The 24,412-nt window shown below is 39.9% G+C and overlaps 1 protein-coding gene and 1 long non-coding RNA gene across 9 annotated transcripts in view; one reads left to right on the top strand and one right to left on the bottom strand.

The window, feature by feature from the left end:
* The window catches only part of LOC139807968 (uncharacterized), an 82,411-nt gene that overhangs the window by 4,225 nt on the left and 53,774 nt on the right, over positions 1 to 24,412 (top strand). The gene's annotated exons all lie outside the window — the stretch shown is intronic.
* The window catches only part of LOC139807967 (lachesin), a 268,286-nt gene continuing 253,707 nt past the window's right edge, over positions 9,834 to 24,412 (bottom strand). For all 8 annotated transcript variants that reach the window (XM_071769497.1, XM_071769498.1, XM_071769490.1 and 5 more), the window contains one exon: positions 9,834 to 23,581. In XM_071769497.1, the coding sequence (XP_071625598.1) occupies positions 23,472 to 23,581 (110 nt within the window). In that variant the 3' untranslated portion in view covers positions 9,834 to 23,471. The remainder of the gene's footprint in view (positions 23,582 to 24,412) is intronic.

The following is a 24,412-nucleotide window of genomic DNA, read 5'->3' as shown; positions in this document are numbered from 1 at the left end:
CCGCCGAGGACGCCGAGGTTTTTAATTATATCTACCCGGTCGCGGGCCGCTCGGGTGGGATATTAACCGGAAATCATTCCGGCCGCTCTGCAGTGGGCCACTGCTATCGACATTGTGTATGCCCCGCGTGCCCCGGCACGGCTGGGAAAGGGCGCAGCGACAGATACGGAACAAAAAAATGGAGCTATCAGGGCAATCGTTGCGAATAGTTACGAATTGTCGCATCGGTTTCAGGGGGATAATCCGAACGATCGGAATATTTTCATGCGAGCGCGTTAATCGTTATTGGAGTTTTATACTTTTATACCTGCAAAGGGAAAGTCACAATACGCGTGGACAATTTTAAAAAAAATAATGACCGATGGAACAATTACATCGTAGGAGCGTAAAGTACATATTTTTTGTAATATATCGAAGCAATATTTAGTTGCTCTCATTTTTTTTTAACGGTAAATTAATACTGTCTACGTTCCGCTGTCACTTGAAAGTGAAATATTGCAAATAAATCAAATTTTCGTTATTTTTTTAGAAGAATGTGCAGATCTTTTCTCGTATTTATTTCCATATTATTTCTATCAATTTGTCCTACGCATTTTCTTTTTCTTACTGCTCGCATACATTGATAAAACAGAAAATAAATAATATTATAATAATAATAATTGTTTGTATCATTAAACAGAAAGATTTGTTTGTACGTCCGCGTAATGCTCGCAAAGGGGATACTTTATTTCGGATGTGCTCACGAACGGCATCCAGGCGCAGATGACCGTTTTGCAAGAGCATTATACGTTTCTCAGTGTTGCGATTTATCATCGTGTCCGTCCGCTGCACACACTCCCGCGAATGTCATTAAGCGCGGATGATATCGAGACCTCAGCGTGGCGCGGCTATCGTTACCGAACGCGGGACGTTTCCATTAAGTGCATCGCGAAATGAATGCGGGCGCGCGAGCGATGAGAATATGGGGCTCTCGCCCGAAATCGTATTTCTGTCATTAACATGGCCAATTTTAAAGGAGATACCGGAATGCGAAAGCGCAGTCCTTCAGCGAATAATAATTCTCGCGTGAGACTCGCGCTCGACTCTTTTTCGGATGGAAATACGACGGGCTGCTGCAAACAGCAACATAACGCACGAAAGTACGAGGAACATTTTTATCTTTGAAATCCAGCTTTCGCCACGAAGAGACGACGGAAATTTATATACTTATCGCGATTCAAATAAAATTTCTCCCCGAAGAAGCTTCGCTTCGCTCGATCATTTCGCGATCGCATGGCATCAGCGCGGCGTGGCGCGACGTATAAACAATTATCGCTAAATACGCATGCAAAAGTATCTCGGGTGCGAAGCACCCACGTGCTGTTACCCGATGATTAATATCGATGACAAAAAATGCATCCACTCGGACGAAGCGACAAGCGAGCACTCAAGCTGCCACTACTCGGCTTCAACGGTGTCATATAGATCCCGACAGTGGCATGTATGTGGCTCGCTCGCTCGCCGAGAGAGACCCTCCTCGAACGTCGCTGCTATCGACAGATATTGACCGAAGTGCGCGAAGAAAAAATATTTCCGACGTTTCGTGCGCGCTTCTTCCACTTCACACACGCACCCAGCAAATGTCCACTCGTCCCGGGCTTGAATCGCGTCCGCTTTTATATACGTGCCACGCGCGCGTCCATGCACCGGCGACCGAGAACGACGACACATCAAACGCATGCAGCCGGGAAGAAATGTGCCCCGCGAGTGTGATTTGTTGTCGCGTTCTCTACCGAGCGGATCTTCACGCGACGGCGGAAAGGGGTAGATCGTTAATAAAGACGTTTGTGAAAACGATTCTCGTGCGGTGAACGATGCGTATAAACTTTCCATTTGCGTCAAATACCATTAAAATACAAAATCACACACTTGTTAGAGCTAATAGCTTTAATTCTTTTTAAAAGCATTGTACCCAGAAACTAAATTGTCGTTACAGTATTTGGTTTCGTATATCTACTTCGTTCTCTCTGTATTTTTAAATCGCGATAAATATAAAAATATGAATAATAACAAAAGGCAAAAATATAGGAATAATAAAAAGCAATAAAAGCGCGCGTGCGTGGGGTTGCTATTGAAAACCGAATAATACAATTTATTTGACAGCTGTAGCCGCGCCGGAAAAGGATGGCATTAAGCGCAATATGCGCACAAACTTCATTCGACGCTCGCAAAGTTTTGTCCCAGATTCAACGCGTGCTGCATACGCGGCTATACACGCGCGCGCGCGTACTCGTTAAAAGTACGATTCGTTTCCATTAAGTGCACCGGAGGATGATCACCTCCGGGGAATCGCCCACCAAGCTACGTGTACGTGGCGAATTAAGTCGTTAATGTCAAACACCTTGGCCGGCGGTCGTCCGAAATTTTGGAAATTACGAAGTTTAGTTACACACCCGTCCCGGGCGCCCGGGAGAACGGGAAGAGCTGATTCTCAGGAGCCTGCTTACGTATTCCGCTGGTAATTAGATTTGACACCCAAATTTGCGGACGCACGTTTACCGTCCTGCAGGCAACGTGCACGCTCGTGCATTACTTCGGATTGTCCTTGTGAATGGCTGCGTGAAATTGTTGCTTCCTGGACCTCACGGCAAGAGTTCCGCGAGTAATGCACAACATCAGCTTTGTTCTCTCGAAACTAATCCAGGCTATTTTATATTAAAAATGCCTCGGAGAGATGTTTCTTAAATGCGCGCAATGCACTTACGCAATCTTATTTGCAAATGGTATTTTGCTTTCTTTAAATTCTATTCAGCAAACTGACGTAAAAAAACTAAATAAAATAAAATGTGGATAAAGGATTGTCCGGAATTCCTCTGTTTCAACATTCGCATAGCGACTCCGGCGCGTTACAAATCTGTAAAATTGTCGCATTGCAAACGAAATGTGAACGAAACACTTCATCTTAAAGTTTTTGTTCAAAAAAAGCATTGATTACTTTAAATAACGTCCGAATTTAGTAGAAAATTTGCTTTTCATAATTCTAAACAAATATATAAATGTAAGTAGATTTCACTGGCTATCTTAGCTGCATTGTTTAACTAACTCTCACAGATAGAGTTTTCATTAACAAACATGCGACTACATAATATTCTTTTTCTTCAATGAATCCTGTTCATTGCTGCTCGAATTATCTCAATATTATTTCAGCATTTTTATATCTTTTTTGCAGAATTCGTTTATTCGAATAAGAATTTTCCTACAAAAAATATATAATTAAATTTGGCAACAATAGCTGCATGTAAAATTGTTGGTGAAAAAAGTTTAAAACTGAAAATATTCTGTGCGAGACGGCAACTCTTGTTATCAGTAGTTTATTATTAGTAGTTGTCAGTGTATTTTTAATTGCACATGTTTTTTTTAGTTACGGTTTTTTTTAGCGTTGGCCACATGTCGCGCAGTTTTAAAATTGTTCACGCGAGAAATTGTTGCCGTAAAAATATTTCAACCACTTTATCGTAGTGCACACGGCCAAAGTGCAATAATCATTATCATTATCCTAGCTTACAATTAGTTAATATTCAACAACCATATATTATAAGATTTACAATATTTATTATCAATTATTTTGGGATTTATAACATTTATTTATTTATTATGTGCTCTTTACTGTACCTTTACTGAGAATGGAGATATTTTGACTTTATATCGCGCATCAAAAATTTAACAACGATGTAACGATATATCGCGAGATGTATAGTACGGTTTACTATGTGCGACGTGAATATATTTTTAAACGTATTTTTCATGCGACCACTTTTGGTCCCGTCGAAATTGGTAATTCCTTTGAGCCACACTCTTGGAAGCAGAAGTGGAAGGAACTACCCGGAACATTATCATTTATATGAAATCCTTTGCGCGTCCTTATGCATAGTCATTATCCCGTTGCTTTTTACCGCTATCCCTCCAGGAGGAGCTTGCAGGAGCGACGAAAACAAGAGTAGTTCGATACACGTACACGCGCGTGGAAAGGCGACAATCTTAATTAAAGGGCGCTGGCTGGCCCCTGCAATTTTATTCGGCATTAATTTGAGCCAAGTTCAATTACACGCGCTTTAAGGCGCTACCGGCTTTCCGCAGTTTAACTCTTACGAGCAAATTGATTAAAAAGCTTGGCGAAAATTGTGTGCCAATTGACGCGAGGTCTAACTAAACCCTGGTAAAACAATAATACGAAATGGACAGTTACCATGTCTGTTCTTTTAAATAAACCAATTTTTGCAGATAGTTCGCACAATTGTTCTCAACGACTTTTTATTGTATCAAGAGACACGACAGCCGATTATAAATCGGCAGACATATTTCAATACTTGCATGTATTCATTTTCAAGCATTTCATACCCTTACTTATCTTCATCTACGCTGATCTATCTGAGCACCCTTCTCCTCCACTCACTCCAAAGACCTCAATACATTCCGACACATCCCAACATAATCCAACACATCTTTATATTCACTCAAACATATCACCATCCACCCTCGCTCCCCCACTCACGCTCCCCACCTCCAAACACCTCAATACTTTCCACATCTCAACATAGCCCAACACATCCTTATCCATCCAAACACATTATCACATGTCTCCATTTCCCCGATCCACATCCCTCTCCCCATCAAATAATCCTGTACGTATCTCAATAACCCAATCAGACACACCACCACCCACCGCCACTGTTCCATGTACTTCCATCCACTCCAAACACCTCAATACACCCCGACACGTTCCAACATAGCTCAACACAACCTTATCAATCCAATTCTATATGTACGTCATATTAAATAACTTATGAATCTGTATATTGTTAGTTGTTTTTACAGTTATGTCTTATTTTATATTACATAAAATCAACACGTTACTTATAAGACACTAAATATTACAAAATGCGTGATATATCACCATAAAAATAATCTTTTTAAAAAAGATTTAAAAAGCGCCAAGTGTGTGTCGGTTGAAATAACTATTGTGTAAAACAATGATATTTTCATTTTTATCTATTTTTGCTATGAAAGTAATTATGTTAAAAAAACTTGGCGCTGCTAAGACAAGTGCATGCGAATGTTTCATATAGAGAAAGGAAGTAGTATCTTTATGTATGTATGTACCAGATACTACAGAAAAATTATCTTAAATTTACTTCACATTTATATCTATTTACATTTTAAATCAAATTCGCTCTTCAATCACACAAACTTCACACACGCACATGTTTAGAAGTCTAGCAACACCAAGTATTTTTGGATAAAATATTCCATTATTTTAATAAGCATAATAATGAAAAAATTAAATGTTATGATAAACACAATTTTTCACGCTCAACATCAAAGTTTATTTGCATTAAATATTTCATTATTGTACTAACAATAAGTATGATAATAAAAGAATTGAATTTTATGATGTGTATAAATTCATGCTCAGTTGGGGCGACGTTTGATATCGCTACTTTTACAACAATAACATTGTTTCGCACAGTAGTTATTTTGACGAGCGCGGATACTTGGCGCTCTTTTTTTTACCTTTTTTTTAAGATAATATTTATGGTGATAATATTATACACTTATATAAAGAAATATTGCACATATGTACTATAGAGATACTTCATTATATAGTAATAATATTTTCGCGAATAGAGTCCGTTTACGGAAAAGATCGTATTTGTCGAAACATAAATAAACTTGGGATATGTTTCTAAATATATATACTTCACGTGTGCATTTCTGTAAATATAAATATTTACAGTAAAACGTAAAGGTCCATATTTCGGGATGCACGTGGAAAAGCATTGAAATTGTAAATATAATATAACATGACTTATAATGTTTCACTTAACAAAGGTATTTAGGGTGATATAAAAATATTATCATGTTTTCTCAGAGATCAATATCGAATTACATCGTTACACAAATAGTTTTTCTGGCAAGAAGTAACATTTTTACGGATACTTTCGCGGAGCGTGAAAATATTCTCAAAACGCATCAGGCGTAATGCTTTATTACGGTATAACAGCCGGACGTAAGGATAAAACTTTTCGCGAGCTTTTCTTTATTTAAGGCGACGGGAGTATACTTTCTCCGGGAGAGAGAGGCTTTAATGCAACACGTAAGTATGACGACGATTTACTTCCTTCCCCGTTATATTTTTCTGCCTCGAAAGACAAAGCGCCGTTGTGAAATCTGAATATCTGAGGGCACGGAGCACACAGCGTTATACTCGGCGGCGAACGTGGGGTTATTGCATATATATATATATACAAGGCGGGGGGAACGGGGGTACGCGGTGCACTTCATCATTCTCGATCTCGTATGTAAAGCGCATGTACGGGCTATACTTACACGGAATATCCGCCTGTAATACCGAGACTTCTGCGGGAGGGTACAAAGCGCCCCCCGCGTACCCCCGCGGACGAATGTATAACTGTATTGTATGTAAAAACTTCGATTCGCGATCACGCGGGGCGCGCGGAGATGATTTCGGAGATAAAATCCGAGGAATATGGAAATGTGATATTGCCGCGGTGAATTCGCGATTGAACGAAATTTCGCGGTGAAAGAACGGATTTATCGCGCGCGTCGACAGTCGGATGGGCTCCTATTTCGCGGTAATTCGAGAACTTGGTCAAGCAACCGGCGCGTACGTTGAAGCGAAAATAAGAGAGAACCGAGAGAGAGGTAAGCGCGCTTAAGAATAATAGATTTCCACCGAATCCTCGCCGATGTGGGTTCTATTCAGAAATAGCGTTGTGTATAATGTTACGCAGATTAAATCTAATTTCGGTGGAAGCGTGGTTATATTTGTGGAGCGCTTAAAATCGGGGAAAATTGTGAAACTCACGAGAAATAAGTAGTGAAAGCGCATCATATTTTTGCTTGTACTGGTGTATAGCAATACATACACATTTTCGCTTTATATACGAATATCTTCGTTTCTCATATTTAACACCGATAACTTTCATCAAAATTAATCGACGTCATACTCGTGTAAAAATGCAAATGTATCCGTGTGCTGTTTACTTGAGTAAACCACTCTCGAATTAGAACTATATCACATTAAGTTTCAAAATATTCAAAATAATTTTAACGAAATATACGTATTTAAATAAACAAAGAATGTATCGCTGCACTATAAAGTACTGAATAACATTATTTGCAATAAAATGCATTCGCGCACTGTTGATCCCCATCGAATTCATATGTACCGAAGATCGTTAGTTCGATTTCGATGATGTCGCTTTTCAATTCGCGAAAATCACGAGTGAAAATTATATCGTCGGTTTGACCACTGGTTGATTCGCCGTTTATATAGACCGACCCGACCCGGCGCATGATGAAAAACTCGCTATCGACCGCATGCTCTCTCTCTTTCTCTCTCTCTCTCTCTCTCTCTCTCTCTCTCTCTCTCTCTCTCTCTCTCTCTCTCTCTCTCTCGCATGCTGTGCGAGAATAATCGAAGTGCCGCAAAGGCGATTGGCAACGATGTCTGGCGCGAGAAGGCGGAAGACGAGTGAATGCCAGTTTCGCTTGAATGCGAAAAAAGCTCAGAGAGCAAGTAAAGATAGAGGAGGGGGAGGGGAAGGGGAAGTAGGAGATGATATTATTCAGATCCTTGGCAGAAGCCGCCGTTGGGAATATCGCAACCGCTTCAAACCGACCGGCCTCTTTAAGGTTCCCCAGGCTCGTTTCGCGACGACTTCTCAAACGCGGCGCAGTCTCCTGTACGCGGCGAACAAAAAAAAAAAAGGGGAGCAAGTGCAGCGTGATGCGGCTGCGATGCGGAGAGACGGAGATGGGCAGGCGGGTAAAATGCTGTGGAGAGACTGCGGTGATATAGATATATATGAACAGGATCCGTCGCGATTGGGGTGAGTCTTGCGCGACGAGGGAGCTCTCGCTAAGGAGAGACAGTGGCTCCCTATGGTACACAGGAAGCATCCTTGAATCCATTACGGCGGAAGCGGAAGACGGTGTATCCGCGATGGATCCGCGCGGCGGTCGGCGAATGTATCGCGTCAAATGGAATCGGACGGCTTGATCTGGTTACCAGTGTCGAGTGCCGTGCGAAGGGAGGATTATACGCGATGAAGTCAATAATACGACGTGGCGCTGTGCTTACGTCCAGTGACAAATTTGGAACGTTTATCATGATGTAGACGTAGCCCGTCTATCCATTGCAAAAAAATATATAAATTGATCGGATAAAAGTTGAGTATTTGAACGATAGTGCTTTCAGTCGTATAATTATAAAACTGTGCGTTATTTTAGGATCTGCACATCATTCTATACATAGAAAATTCCTATCTAGGACACTCTATACATAGTGTCCTAGATGGGAATTTTCGATTTGCAACGTACGTCAATCTTGTAACTTACAATTTCGTGCAAAGGAGAGAATTAATTAAAAACATCACGGTACCTGCAGTACAGAAACTTTAGTGTTTATTGTTATATTTGCTCGTTGATTTTTTCATTAATAAGATACTGATATCGAAAAGTAACTAAAAGTTATTTTATGACATTATTTTATAAGTTTACGTTTTATTAAAAATGTTCAGCTAAATGAAGTTTTTGCAAAAACGTACGAAACACACGAGAATAAAATAAACAATGTAAAATACAATGACAATATAGCGAATTATACGAAATAACAGTGAAACAGATATTAACGAGAAAAGAGCATTTGCAAATACTTTTAGCTTATGCATTATCACATTTACGTATTAACACCCTGTGATGATTTTTTCATATGAATTATATACACTTCATTAACGACAACGTTGATATTAAAGTAATATGAGATGCACTGTTATATTCGAAACTTAATACTATTATTTAATAATCCATATTCAGCATCAATCTCGTATTAGGATAATTAAACACAGCTAAATTTATTACAATTAATATTCATCAAAAACAAATAGACACATGTGTTTATCGTACATTCGACAAACCAACATACGTGAAAGCTCAAGATCCAACGACGAGCGAAAAAAAAATGAAGTAACAACCGCTGTTAGAAACACAGAATTGATATCGCACGTTACACGTAAAATGCAGTTATCGTTTGCGGTGCAAACTGGCGATTTATTAGCGGAGCATTAAATCGAGAGCGTACACCTAGTACATTTTCACCGTTCTCGTGCCTCTCCCCTCGTCTCGTCGGTGTGCCCACTTGTTTTTTTACGTTTCGGTATCACCCTCGCGATCCGGTGCTTCTCCTACCATTTTTATTTGTTCCCCATTCAAAAATTATACGTATCCGCCTGCAAATGAAATATCATATAGCCGGTGCGCAGTGCGCGCACTCATGGAAAGTGCCTGTGACGATTTAGCACGGGCAGTTTGCCGGCGTAATTAGACTTTATTGCACTCACGGTAAACTGAATTAATTGGAAACGCCTGCGCGCTTTACAGCGCCGATATTCGTGAGATATCGCCGCGATGATTGGACGAATTAAAAGATTGAAAATCTTGCCACGGCGGAAAATATCTCGCGCGAAGCAGAAAAAGAGAGAAATAAAAAAGCGAGCGGCGTCGAGAGTCCTTTTTAAACGATATATTTTAATAGGAGAACCAACAAATGCTGGAACCGATGAGAGTATCGAGCGTCAAGTATTTTTCACTTACTTGTAATTAAGCGTATTTTATACATATATTAAATTTATCTATATATATATATATATATATATATATATATATATATATATTATTTTTAATTGTAGTTTATAAAATTATTACTCTAAAAACTACTTTTTTTTATATCATGTTATGTTTAAGTTGTATAAGGATATAGATTAACACAAAAATACATACTTCTCTCCTTTTATTCGTACACTTGAGTTTAGATAATTTATCACAATGAGAGAAATATATCAACCATACGGTGCGACGTGGGTAAAACGTATCTTCTTGAATCGAAAATATGGTGAAAGGGAGAGCGAGATTTTTAAATAGTCACATAACTGGATTTTTATTCTTAATTGACAATATTCTTTCCAAGTAATAAATGAAGGTTTCTTCGCCATTCTGTATTTTACAAGTTTAAAACACAATCTATACTTACATATTAAATGTAGTAACATTTAGATTAACACTACGTAGCGAGTTATGATGCACATTAAAAGCGATTTGCAGCTCTCGCATGTGCCTTGCTTCGTTAATCCTATATCGATATAAAGGAGAGGCATTCTGCCATTGGCCTGTAATCGCAATCGTGTTCGCCTTACAACTCTCCTTCGTTCGCCGAATATCGATCAGCAAACTTCAGCACTTTTTTTTCAAGGTCTTTATGATTGAATCGTGTCGAAGTAATTTTAGCATTTTCTCCTTAACTTTATAGTGACATAATTATAGAAAAAAATTTGTCTTTTCCAACAAAGTAAAATATATATTTTTTCTGTTGATTAAAAATGCGAACTTTTTTATTATACCCATTTAATGAAAATCGCAGTGACATCTGATCCGTAATTAAATTAATAATAAAAACGCAAGTATGAGGAGTTAATTAAACGGCTACATTTAGTATAAAAAATATATATAGTGAGGCTACAAATCTGCGAGTTCACAATTCGCTTCTGTTAGAAGTATGTCAGTGAACATTTTTGCAACAAAACTGTGACAGAGCTGAATGCACACTTCGTACCGGAACATCGTGATATTGCTACTAAAAATGCAAAGTTTCTCAACTACGTGGAACTGAATAATAATAGAAATTGAATAGAGGCACTGCGTCAACTGTCGATGAACGAAGTATACCAGTTTATTGCCGTTCGTGTGTGATGATTATATTTAAAAAAAAAACTTTTAAATATTATATTAAAGAATATTTGTGTGGAAATATATTAAGAAGAAAATGCCTTCGTTTCGAACAAGTGACAAACGCACGCGTGAAAGTAGTAAAACTTTTAGAAAATTCAGAAAGCAATCGTTTTCTTCGCGTTTTATCTTTAAGTGGAAATACGTAGAAGAAGAATAAGAAGAAGAGAAGATAAACTGTCGCCGCGCGCGAGACCTTTTTCCCCTTCCGATAAATGATATTATACCTCCAATGTACGCCATATCGATCTAAAGCGGATTACACCTTCGTTTATGTATATCTATGTACAGGAACAAAATGAGGACCGCCAGCCGGAACCACAAAAGAAACCGGCCCCGCCAGAAACGACCGATCGCTCTAATATTCTCTTTTAGTCTCTCTAATCGCGTTCAACAGTAACAATTAATAATAATATTATCCGTGCGACGCGGCCGGCTTTTGTGGCGGGCGTGCAACGGGATTTCGCTACGAGATATACGAGACTTACGACGGCGTGATAATTATTGTTTACCCCCTTACAAGCTAGGTCCTTTGTGTGAGTTTGTCGCTCGCGAGCGTCGTCATTATCAGGCTGTGAGTCGAGTCAGGGCGGCGCAGAGAGGCATCTCGGCGAGGTGTATTCGCTTCCTCTCTCACTCTCACTCTCTCTCTCTCCGGAGGTTCCCTTTTTAATATCTTCACGCTTAAAAAACGTAGAATTTCGCGCTCCACGTAGCTGGAATGTAGTGTTATGTTAAGAATTTTTTAACAGCTTATTTTTCTTATTTTTCAATAACAAAGTTCTGCTTCGTAACGAAAGGAATAAAGTGTCGAGGTAAAATAAGCGTTCATAGCAATCACATACCTGTGAATTATGCAACTCAGGATACTTTTATCCTATTCGCGACGAGAAATCTTGCGACCTTTCTTTATTAATAATTGAATCTCTCGTATCTGAAGGTCAGCAAAACGGTATGAATTACGTATAATGTTGCGACGAATATACTTAAGGAACGACATTTCACCCAGCAATGTCAGAGAAACAAACGGTTATACAATATTCCGAAGGATCTTGAAATAGTTATTTTATCCGCTTTATGCTTTATTTATCCCGGGAAATATGTGCGGGGATAAATGTATCCTTCGGACACACTCGTGTCATTGCGCAAAGATGCATTCGTGCGTGCTAAAACTTTTTTTGGCACGAAGCGCCGAGTTCGAATCCGCCCTGACTTTTCTAGGACTATACAAAATTCAACATTATCGACTAGATCTGGTGAGTAGTCAAGCGCTTCACGCTCGTCCCAAATGAGAAGCATACTGATCCGCTTCTAATTCCGTTACACGTTAATTAATAGCTTTAGTTCTATCAACGTTGCGTCCTACGATCGATCTGCTTGCGCATGGACGAAAACACGAAGCGCAAAGACTTACATATTCGAGCCGTCTTCGTCCATACGTTCACGTATCAGAGTCGCGAAATGTTTTGCGCAATCAAATCAACTTGCATTTACGTGATGGATTTGACAAAGCCTTAGTAATGTCAAGTCAATCGCGTCAGCGTTTGCGAAATTTACATTTCGATCGCGCGATTGCAGCAAATTCGCTGACGGTCATCGATAAAATGTGAACGCGATTTATTCGGAGTTATTCGGATTAAATTTCGGTATCGCGGCCCACCCCCGGCAGAGATTTAAACTCTAATTATAAAACTCGTGCGCGCGCGAGCGCGTTACGCTTTCGGAATCGAATTCGAGTATAACATGCAGTAATTGTTGAATGTTAATATTGTGATTCCGCCCGGAACGCTTCCGCTAATGCGAATTTCGGTGTAAATTCCGTGTCTGCGATCAATTATTTATATCTTATCACGCGTACGCAGCATAATCAACGAGCGCGCAGTCACGTTGTAGCGTCGAGAGCGCATTCCCATGCACGCATATCCACACACACGCGCGCACACACACACAAGCACACGCACGCATTATACACACCGACGCGCACTTACGCATACACTCATGAATTTGGCACTTATTACGCGATAAATTATGTACATAGATTTATACTAACTGGGAATGAAGCACCTCGAGGAGAAGTGACGTCGCCGGTCGTCGATCGGATCGCCGCACGATCGACGCCGGACGTGCTTTAAAATGCTTTATACAAGTAACCGAAATGTAGATTTATACATTGAGCTATGTACAGTTGTCTCGCACTCTGCGCGCCGAATTTCTCGTCTCGTTAATCGCCGTGGACACACGGGCGCGAGGAAAATCGGTATCTCTCCCCCGATTTTTGTTGCGAGCGCGCAAAATTCGGCGCGCCGCGTGATCGCAATTAATATTAAACTTTATAAATCTTTCTCATTTCCTTTGAGCACCGAAAATCGTCTTATCTCATGCAATCCTTACGTAAACACTCGATACAATAATACATTAAAGTATAAGCAATAATACTTTCAACATGTTTCACGATTCGCGTCGCATAGTCGGGCAGTATCTCTACGCGGGATTTTGCCTTCGGCGTATCGTCGCGGAATCGCGCCTTTTGCGGAATTCAAGTCGGTGCAGATTAATCCCCTTGCAAAAATGTTCAAGTTCGTTGTTCCGTATTTTATCCCTCTGCTTGTAACGTTACGTTTTCCATCTTCCATTTGTTTCGCCTTTGGAGAACTTGCCGTTAGCGGTCTCTCCTTTGATTTATCATGGAATTTACTATGGATTTCCTTCATCTTTTGACAAAGTATAATTCGTTATTAATATCATTTTATTGTAATTAATAATATACTCGGTCTACGCGCAAAAGCATCGACGAAAATACTTAAGAAATATCGATAGGATATTTTTGCATTCAGTTAATTCTGATTTAATTTTATATTATTTATTTGGGCCGTGTGTTCTCTCAATTTGTGTCAGTCAAGCGAGTCCCGCAACTCAGTAGAAATGATCTACTTAACATACAACGTCGTCCCGAGATTTACATACGAAAACACGCGGCACGTGATATATGCGAGAGATTACGTTTCCTAAATCCCTAATGATCGTCGCACGGTCCGCCGTTACTTCGTATACCTATAAACAATGATATTACGGTCGGTTAACATCTCGACCAAATTATCCCTTGTATACACGTATACCTTGTTTTGTAAAAATTTACGCAAAAACTCAAGGCATTCTTGGGTTCTCTTTAAAATCCGCTCTAGTACCAGCTTTGCCTTTGACTTTGTCGATATAACGTCAGAGAGGTGATTGCAGGAATCCTCGAAATAGTCATCGTCCGCGTCTTCCGCGCTTCCAAAATCTGCGATTAATTGCCATTTAGGTAGTGGCATCCACCGCGTCGTGTGACAGCGCCAATAATACTACCGCGTATCAGCATGCGATTTAATATCCGCGACAAAATACCGAGTGCCGCGAAATTTATAGCGGTATTTCCCGATAGTTGTCCGAACGGAATGACTGGGCCGGCCAATTTTGTCGTACCAATCTGACGATTATGAGGCGCCGCGGGCCGTAAAAGTGTGGACCGCAGCCGTCGGACGGCCCGCGCCTCGTAATTCAGGACAATAGGTATCCACGCGCCGGGTGGCGGGGGGGAGGGGTTACGGGAGGATGAGAAAGACGGGAACGACGCTAAATCGGGGGTCGGACAATGTTTGGCCGGCTAGGTGGTGCGCGCGGCGCGATAACCGGCAATACTTTCGCGGCCGTCATCCCATTATGAATGGGCCGTGTTAAACGAGGCGGGAAAAGCTCGCAAGTACATCGCAAAGTGATGATACAGGCTGTGTATAACAGGATCCCCCTGTATATATATAACGAAGCCTCTCGCCTCTCTCTTGCCCTTTCCCACCTCGTCCCTTCTCGCCCTCTCTCTTTCTCTCTCGCGCACGATGTAACTGGCCTCTCCGTTATTTCTCGCCTTCCCTATTGCACCTGCCGGTATTCTACGGTTTTACGTGCGTTGCAAGAGCGCGTATGTTGAAGCAGCACTCTCGTTTGCGTCGCGCGGAAAATAAACACGCATGTGAAAACGGTACACAGATAAAGATCTAGCTTACCCGCAAGGGCGGACGATTCACGCGTGCCGACGTTGAATCTGTTCGACGCTGTACCGAAAGTATCCGAGTTTCACCGCGATTTAAAATAAATATTTTCTTGAAAAAAAGTTAAGATGGCGATAACTCCTGAATCAACCTATATCTAATAATATTAATTTAAAAAAAAATTAAAAGTAATTTTTTCATGGTTATACATGCTATAATAAACATGATATCAAATAATTAGAGAAAGGAACGCGACATCTTCTAAGATTGACGCAAGGCTTATTCGCGTGAAATCAAAATACACTTCGGAGAGATCGTCGTAGAATGTCTGGGCGAAGAGGAAGACTAAACAAAAGGGGAGCAAAATGCAACAGATTGGGTTCGTTTAAAGACAACACTTTGGCGCTTCCACCCCTTACGAATGGCTTGCATTAAATGAGGCGGTGAGAGAGCCCGGCAAAGCGAAGACGCGCGCGCCGCGTATAACAGGATTTTCTATCTCGTCCCCTTCCTTTCGCACGCCCTCCCTCTCCGTTATCTCACTGTTATTCTATGATTTTGCGTGCATTGTGCTCGTTGCGGAGGGGGGGGGAGTAACATTGCGAAAATACATCACGCGCGTTGTACGCCGCAGATAAAAAACCAGCCAGGCAACCAATTTCACGTAGCGGCGTCGTATCATACAACCGGTGCACGTCAGCGAATTTAAGAGGCGTCTGAATCGTAAGAAATTCGGTATAACCGGTCGAGAAAACGCTACCGTATCTTGTAGCGATCGCGTGAACACAATAACGCGATATGGTCCGGTGTATAGTCCAGGAAATACCAACAAATCTGTGCTTACATTTATGACGTATATATAAAAACAGAACTGTCTTTAAAAGAAAATAAGCACATAAAAAATCTAGCCAGAAATGATTAGACGAATTGACGTCGATTTAACGTCGATGAATGATCGATGTCGAATACAGTTTTATATTTTTGTCATTTCAGACCTCATTATAGTTATTTTCATCTTGAGTAAAATTGTTTCTCAGCCAATTCTACATCGAATCGATGTAAAATCGAAAAGTACAATATACATATAAGTATATATACTGTATTCATTGTAGTGAATTGACTAAAACACAGTAGAAATCTAACAAAAATATTCGCCATTGTTCAATTAACAATAAAATAAAAACATTATGATAGGAACAATTTTTACACAAAATAATAAAAATATCAATCAGTATTCGACATTTATTGACACATCGATGTCAAATCGACATTCATTCGATAGATTATTTCTGGCCGGGAAAGCCAGTATATATATCTATGTTTATAGGTTTTTAAGAATAATATGCTTAAACTGGCTATTTATCGGAATTAATGACCTTTCGTGGATGAAAATGTGAAAATTAAAATTGAATTGATGTATGTAATGTTTGTAAATGCTTGTAAAATCTTTACGCATTCATTTACGACTTGAACAGGCAAGTTTTGCGGACTCGCGCAACTATAGCGCGTTTTACAGTCAAATTCTCTAATAGCGTCGATAATACGGGGCAAACTTTCGCGTCGGTACAGTTAATCGTTCTTACATCTCTCGAATCGCGATCGCTTTTCACGCGGAAAATTGCGCGGCCGCGCGACGAACGGAGCCGTTAAAGCAGGGACAAAAGAAAATGAAAACAAAACACCGGCAGATTGAATTCATTCGGAGACAATACTTAGGCGGTCGTAACCCGTTACGGACGGATCGTAGTAAACTGGGCGTGAAATGCTTTGAGAGTGCGGAGAATTGGAATTACATTTTATCGCGCGCGCAGAGCTATACGCGAATCGATGTGGAGAATGTCAATCTACTGAAAATAAACATTTGCTAAAGTGCATTCGATTGGATGGCACGTTGCCATATATGTACGTATGTATATATATAAAACCACGTGTAAATTAAATTATTCGCGTAAAGATACATTCTACTTTTTACGTCACAGATATACCTATTGATGTCTAATGTCACAAACGGCTCGAATATTGTTGTTTGAATATTTCGAATAATATTCGAATACCGCGGCGCAAACACATCGGGATAAGAACGACGAGAGAGGGAGGGAGGGAGGGATAAATGGCGCGAAGAGGGTTTTCGCTGAGCGGAACAAATATTACAAGACGTGCGAGTCGTCACGGCAGAAATTACAACGTAAAGGTACTTTTACGTAATGCAGAATAAATGTTTTCGTTGGGACGAAAGGTAAATCTTCGCGGGCGCATTCGGGCAATATCGCAAGGGACGAGCTTTTCTCATGGAAATATAATACATTCCACGTTGTCGCACACTGGATATGACGACAATCGTTTAAGCTACGTTAATAGTACTGGTGCAGAAGCACCGTGCATTGTGGCGAATACAACGGAGATGTTTAAAATAGCTTCAACATCCCAAGCAGCTGATACAACGAAAAATTATAATAGCGTATATTAACAACAGATATAACGATGCGGTTACTGGCGATTAGATAACAGAGATAGTCGATGAAAATTAATGCCGTTTAACTCGCGATGCACACAATTAATCCGTGTGTCAAAATAATATTTGTTTTGCGCTGTTAAAGCTTGAGTTTTGAATATTATTAATACGGTTACGTAAACGGTTTCTTCCCAGAGATATTTGAGAATTAAAAATACCTCATGCTAATGCCGCGGTATATTAAACCCATTCGTAAACATTACTTTCCTTCCTCATTGCATAATTGCGTAATAAGGAGGATACGAAGTACATCGTAAAGTCCAGCATTCGCTATTGCTTTTCTTCCTTCGTTCTTCGTTCTTTGTTCCAACAGGAAAATGTACGCGGAATAAGCTCTACATTAAGGAAAATAGATTCTAATGTCTATAATTAAAGGGAAATTAGAACATTGCGAACAAGAACGTGATTACATGGACTATGGGAATATAAATTCTGACGTAGAGAACAGAATTAATTTAGCTTTATCAAGCAAAAATCGATAATTAAATTTAAATTCCTCACTATAGCACATGATTACAATATAATTAATAAAAATGGAAATAAAATTGATAATTTTACAATATATTAAATAAAAAACAGAAAAATGATAAATCTCGACGTATTGTCAGGTTTGATGAAACCTGGAAATCAATATTTGAATTTTGTCTGAAAAAATATCGAAGTTTACGTTTTGATTTAAACTTACTATTGCGGAATTCAACAAATATATCCACCAATTTTAACAAATATTATTAAAATAACATCTCTCGTTTTGATTTCCGTTGTTTTATAATATATTTAAAAAATCTGTGTACTATATCGTTATTTATGAAAATATAATTATACACTACAATATTGGAAAAAAAATATGTAAAAATAAATATGCGTTTATTAAAAAATTCTCTTGCACTTAACTAGAAATAAATACAAAATATTGTTTTTCAGTTCATTTTAAGCGTTTTACTTAAATTAAAATATAATTATAATTCCGATTACTTAAATATCTAACGTATAATCTTAAATTGTAATTAATTAAATCGTAATAAAATTTAATTAAGTCACAGCTGATAATAACTTTCACTCGAATCTAGGGTAAACTGATTCATTTCATTCCATGTTCTTCGTGAGATTTGTATTTTCATATTCACTCTGTACTTTTCTTGGAATCTATTTTAGGTATAATATGATTACAAGAAACGCTTTAGGATTGCAAATATAATTAGATATTGATATTTTATGCGTAACGTATTTTATGCGTAAAAATACCCCGATGCATTTTTCTCGATTTCTTTTATATTTCGAATTCTTTACGGTTTTCATCGAGCACAGTAGGCTCTTTAGAGAAAAATCCGTATACGCAGCAGCTTTTAGAAAATGATCGCACAGCCCCGGGATTTTATTGCTGCCCCTTCTTGGTCGGGCGAGACTCTTTAAAGGAGCGTCTTTTTACTGTTGCTATAATGAATACGGACATAAATTCCGTTCGAAACGGAAAGCGTACCAAGCTTTCCGATTTAATACTTAACAGCCTCGTAAAATATACCCCGCTTTAAATTTAAGCAGATCCATAACGCAAATGTAAGATGGTCTTAGATTTGAGGGCGTTGCTTTTCTATAAAACGAGATATAGTATTATATATATATGTATGTATTACTTACTATTTATATATTTAAAAATTCAGAAAAAAAGAGACATAAAATAAAATTTCCATATATAAATATACAATCTTTAAAAGCATTCATGATTGAAACAACTTTATCAAATGATGCATGTCTGTTCGAAGGGAGATTATTAAAACTTCCGGGTTGAATTAGGTCATAATTTGTAAAGTGCTAGTCGACGATTTATCCTCCATAAAAAGTAAATGAGTGTGCAAATGAAGGCATCGCGTTTTAACGGCAATTAACTTTTTACACGCTAAAAAAATAAATCTCAACGGTATATACATCCACGTGGGGCGAAACACACGGACACACGCGACTCACTAACGCAAAATGGACCGTTCGCGTCGTGAATTGTTCGTGGAAAAAAAAAATCGTGTTTAACAATATCCAACCTCGTTCGCGCGACGAAACGCGCGGTATGTGCGTCAGGATTGTCGTTTCGTGAACCGTAATACACCGCTCCAAAAACGCGTATTCGGAATGCATACACGGTGCGCGGTTGTTGACAATCGCTGCGACAAACGTATTGATGTATCGGTAAACCGTCGTATTTTCTGCTTATTTATCAGAATATCGCATCTTCGTGATTAATTTAGCCATCTCCAGGGACGGGCGATCATTTTCTGAAATTTCGAGTTAATACTATTTTAAAACTTTAATTACTTTTGAAGAATATACCTTCGTTATTAAGTATGAAGTTATATTTTAGTGATGACCTGGATTCAAATTTCTTTTAATATTGAGACGGTAAAATGATCTTCAACCTTTAACCCATAAAGTCATTCAAAATGAAGAATCAGTGAGTTAAGTGTCGCAAGCCAAAATAACTAACGAGAAGCCATTTCTCGTTCAGTTCGAAATAGATCGACTTTTTTTCGCGAAACTCTAATCCCGCGCTTAAATGATAACTTTCCTTTGAGAAACTTTGGAACTCGAAGAGTGAAACGTCTTTTGACAATCTTAATAAATCGGCGAGTGCACTCTCGATCAAAGCGGTCACTTGTGGCAGCCACGGGTCTCAAACTCAAGTTTCATTGGTAGATCTGGACAGATTCACCCCCCTGGGGTGTGTCTCCCTATAGACCGCGATCGCCGCCGCGCTCGCGGTAATGCGTCGCGCGCGCGTATCGCTCACGATATACAAATATACAATGCATCGGTCGTATATACGTATATGCGCTTATGTGTGCGATACATAATCGCGGAGTGCGTACATAAGCGGGGGAACGCGCGCGCGCGCGTGTGTGCAAGTGTAACGACGTCACCGAGCAGTATCTCTGTTACGCCTGGATTGCCGTGGACTGTGGCCGCGCTCACGCATCGCTTAACATAATCCCCCATTCGACCGGGACTACATAGATTACGGAATGATACCTCCGACGGGGCCGCTGTACAATTATATTGCGGTATTGTATATTCCGGCGTCGCGATGCGCGTGAGTTTCGCGCGCATACATTTCCGGCGAGGGATCGAGATAAAGGGGTGGTCAAGGTGTTTCGATATCCAGATGGATGATCTCTACGAGGCGAATCCAGGCGTCCTGTTACTGAAGCCAAGAGAGAGGAGAGGGCTAGTGTTGAGAAAGAAAGATCGGAATGTGCTCTTCGGAAGAGAGATCGATGGTCCATTCGACAACGAGGATTATATTACTGCAGTAATTTCCCAAAGAAAGAAATATGCCGCTGTTCACATTTATTAGCAGGAAAAGGCTTCTTTTTTTTTATTTTGGGAATTAAGAGTCAGGAACACGAACGTTCAGTATTCTGTTAAAATACCATCAGGATCGTGCAGCTTCACTATTCACATTCCGTTTTTCCGTGAAGGCATCCGTCGGCCATACACAGCCGGAGTTTCCGGTTTTAAACTAACACGAGGTTCGGTGCGAAATTTCCGGCCGAAATAATATTTCTCATGTGTATCAATCTCGTCTTAAACTTATTATGTTCCATTTAAATGTGAACGTAATTAACGGCGTCTGTTCAGAAAATATTGTAATTTATAACTGCTTCAGACATAATTGTCAAGTGAACAAATTCACTATATGCATAATCAAAATTTACCTGGAAACGTATATTAAATATAAAATTTTAATCTTAAATGGCTCTGGCGTAAAAGAGCTGATAACGATAGCTAGTATAACAATTAGCATAAAGTACTGGCAGAACACTGAGATTTTGATATGTACAATGGTGCGTGTAAAGAGTAATGAATGGGAAGAGCGGAAGGCAATTAACTGCCGCGGAGACTTTCCGCCGGAGAGAAATGCTACTACGCGCTTCACACATTCATTTCTTTATACATAAAGTAATTTAATTTCGCACTCGTATATTAATTCAATTCCGACCTATTGTTCCTGCGATAGAAATCGTGCGCTTCGAGCGCGTTTGTAATTGCATAAAACGATTCTACTGTACCAATAATCGAGATCGTTTCGTTAACGAGCGCGTACAGTTACGGCGGCCAGATGAGACTCATAATTTTCAGGTAATCAAAAGGAATCATATAAATCGCGACTTGCAATTTCAGTCTCTTCAAAGTTTATACACGCTAGAGTTATCTTACGTTGTAATTTTTATCGGAATAAGTCCTGTACGCGGCATCTGTATTAAGTGACAGCAGTGGAAATCGTTACGGATATATTGACGTTGAGAACGAAAGAGTTTCATAGAACATTTAATTGGCGAATAATAACCGTTCCAACGTACGTGATAATTAAAAATTGCCAATAGCGTTTTAACGGTACAAAATACATATATACGTGCACTTAATTAAACGAAGAGGACATTTAATGAATATAGGGTATTCGTAAATTTTCACGAGGCAATAATATGTCGCCACGACGGATCGGACATTCAAAAGTTGATATAAATTTTATCGGACAATAATGTTCCCTGATCTGCAATAAATTTAATTTTGGTCCATATATAACTGACAACCTGCGCGCAATAAAATTCGCGCAAAAGCAGCGCTCCGCTTCTTGTCATTTGTGTTACCGTAAAAAAGTCCGCTTTTATAAAATGTCTGTGTGTGTTTTTAGGCCACGCATTGTAATGCGTGACATCTATATATTTATTCGGGCGTACGCAGCGCGATTGAGATATATTTCAATCCTGACGCGCGGGATTTTACCTCGTAATTCAGTTATAATTTTATTAGAGTTTTTAGTGAATTTTTGTCAAAGGCATGTGGGATTACCGATAGGTTTTTTTTTTCACGGTCCATGAAAAATTCTCGATGACTCTTATGTCATTGTCGCGCTTGCGAAGAGTCGTGATCACGCCCCCGCTATTTTTCACGTGCCGAGGCATTAATCAAATTCCCCTCAGTTCTCTGGAGAGATCTCTCGGACGACCCCTCATTGGTCTCGAGATGCGTCGTATTTACACGTAAATCCACACACGTCGAGGAAACGCACAATTCTTTTGTTTGATCACTAAGTTTATTATCCTTCTTTTATTTTTACATTACGGAACAACGATCCTTGAGTATAGATAGAAAGAAATATTTATCTAATTTTATTCGACACAGTCTCGTAGCATGTCTTAAAAACCAGATATTAAAGCAAATGGTTAAAGCAACCTCCACGGTCTTCGAATTGTATCACATGTGACGCACGTATAGTACTGTATATTAATCATATAAAAAAGTATTTCGTGGAATCACAAAAGAGCTGTCAGGGAAGATATGGCGTTATACAACTCAATAAGTGAAATTTATTCGAATATTATCTCAGCTTTGTTTAAAATTATCTCGAATATACTTTCAAATGTATCCGCGGCGCGTCGCGATACATTAATAGTTAGGACTTATTGGTATCGCGGCTTATCGATTAATATATATCGGCATCGCCCCGGCGCTCTTTCTAGCTGTCCGTTTAAATTTTAAACTCTGCTGTAGCTGAGACCGAGTACGGAGCACAGTAGCTTATCGATCCCGCGCGTGAAAACGATTTCATAAAGAATTATACGACGTCCATAACGAAGAACGAACTTTATCGAGCACAGCCAGGATATTTCAGCGTATATCATCTGCGAGAGGAAATCTCCGTTTAATAAGAATAAAATTATTTAATACTTCGCTGTCGTTGTGAAAATCTCTCAATCCGATTCGCGACGATCGGCCAATTCGATCGACGAGCGGTAAAGCAAAATCGGAATCCATTTCAGATCGGGATAGATTAATGTCCGTCGGTCGTAAACCAGTTACCCGTTGACCAGTTACCCGTTACCAGAGTTCGCGAGCACATTTCCTGTCCATCAGTGCTCCATAATCCGTGCGCTCGACGCGGCTCCGCAAAAAGCGCGCTTCCCGCGAAAGATACGCGACGATATATTTTAGGGAACCAGCGTTCCCCCCCGGTCCCTCTCCTCGCGCGTCGTCCCCTGACCCCTTTTCCTCGCGGGTGAACGGCGCGAAGACGGCGGTTCCTTTTCCTTGCGACGGACGTCTTAATTCGCTGTCTGCGGTACGTACGGGGGCATGTAGGGCCCCGTGAGAATGTACTGCACCGCCACGACCATCAACTGCGGCGCACTCCATCTGATGATGTATGCGCTTCCTGAAACAGAAATGCATTTCGCGTGTTACTCGGCGCCGTTATGCACGAGGCTTCTACGTGCGCGAGTTTATATGTATACGAGGTGACCCAGGTGCGCCGCGGTTCCTTTTACATGAAGTGTCTTGGATTAATGCGGAGTTCATATTTTCTTAACCAGGGGCTTGTTGGTTCAATAGCTCTCCGATTGTACGTAAAAATTTATGAATTCCGACTGAGTCGAGTTTTTTTAGTGCCGCTTATTTCAGGATATCGTTTTGTAAAAAAAAAAGATAAAAAGAACTGTCCTTAAATCGCCATGAAATTCATGGCACCGTGATAGGGGCATCTTGCGAAGACACCCTGTATATATTAGATGATCCACCTGAGGCTGCCACCATTCTTCTTCACGCAAAGAGGAACGTGGGTGGGTCCCTATGGAAATGCCGTTTCGACCGTTTAACGCCCACGCTTCTACGTTTCTCTTCGCCTATCTACTTTAACTCGAGAAACCCCCCCGAGCTTTTTACATCATTTTTCAAAACAGTATACCTTCTTTATTGCAATTTTCGTGTGACAGAAATGTTTCTGCTTTCCGCGATTCAATTTGAATTTCTGATCAGAAACTCCGCTTCCTGTCGAATTGGGAATCGCCAATATTCTTTATTGATCGTTCCATTTTTGCCATTCGGAGGTTTCAATATAACGACACCTTCGGAGATCTATAATTCTATGACTAAAAGATGACGAAAGGAATTTTTTAGTACATCGATACCCGGTTTTTAACATACTGACGCGTACAGAGAGCAGGGGTGGTGCCGGAATACTGAATAATAATGATAAAGTCAATATCTG

Source organism: Temnothorax longispinosus, chromosome 2 (genome assembly GCF_030848805.1).
Source record: "Temnothorax longispinosus isolate EJ_2023e chromosome 2, Tlon_JGU_v1, whole genome shotgun sequence".
In the NCBI taxonomy this organism is placed as follows: Eukaryota; Metazoa; Arthropoda; class Insecta; order Hymenoptera; family Formicidae; genus Temnothorax; species Temnothorax longispinosus.
The sequence above is the reverse complement of the archived record's forward strand: the minus strand, read 5'-3'. Positions and strand labels throughout refer to the sequence as shown.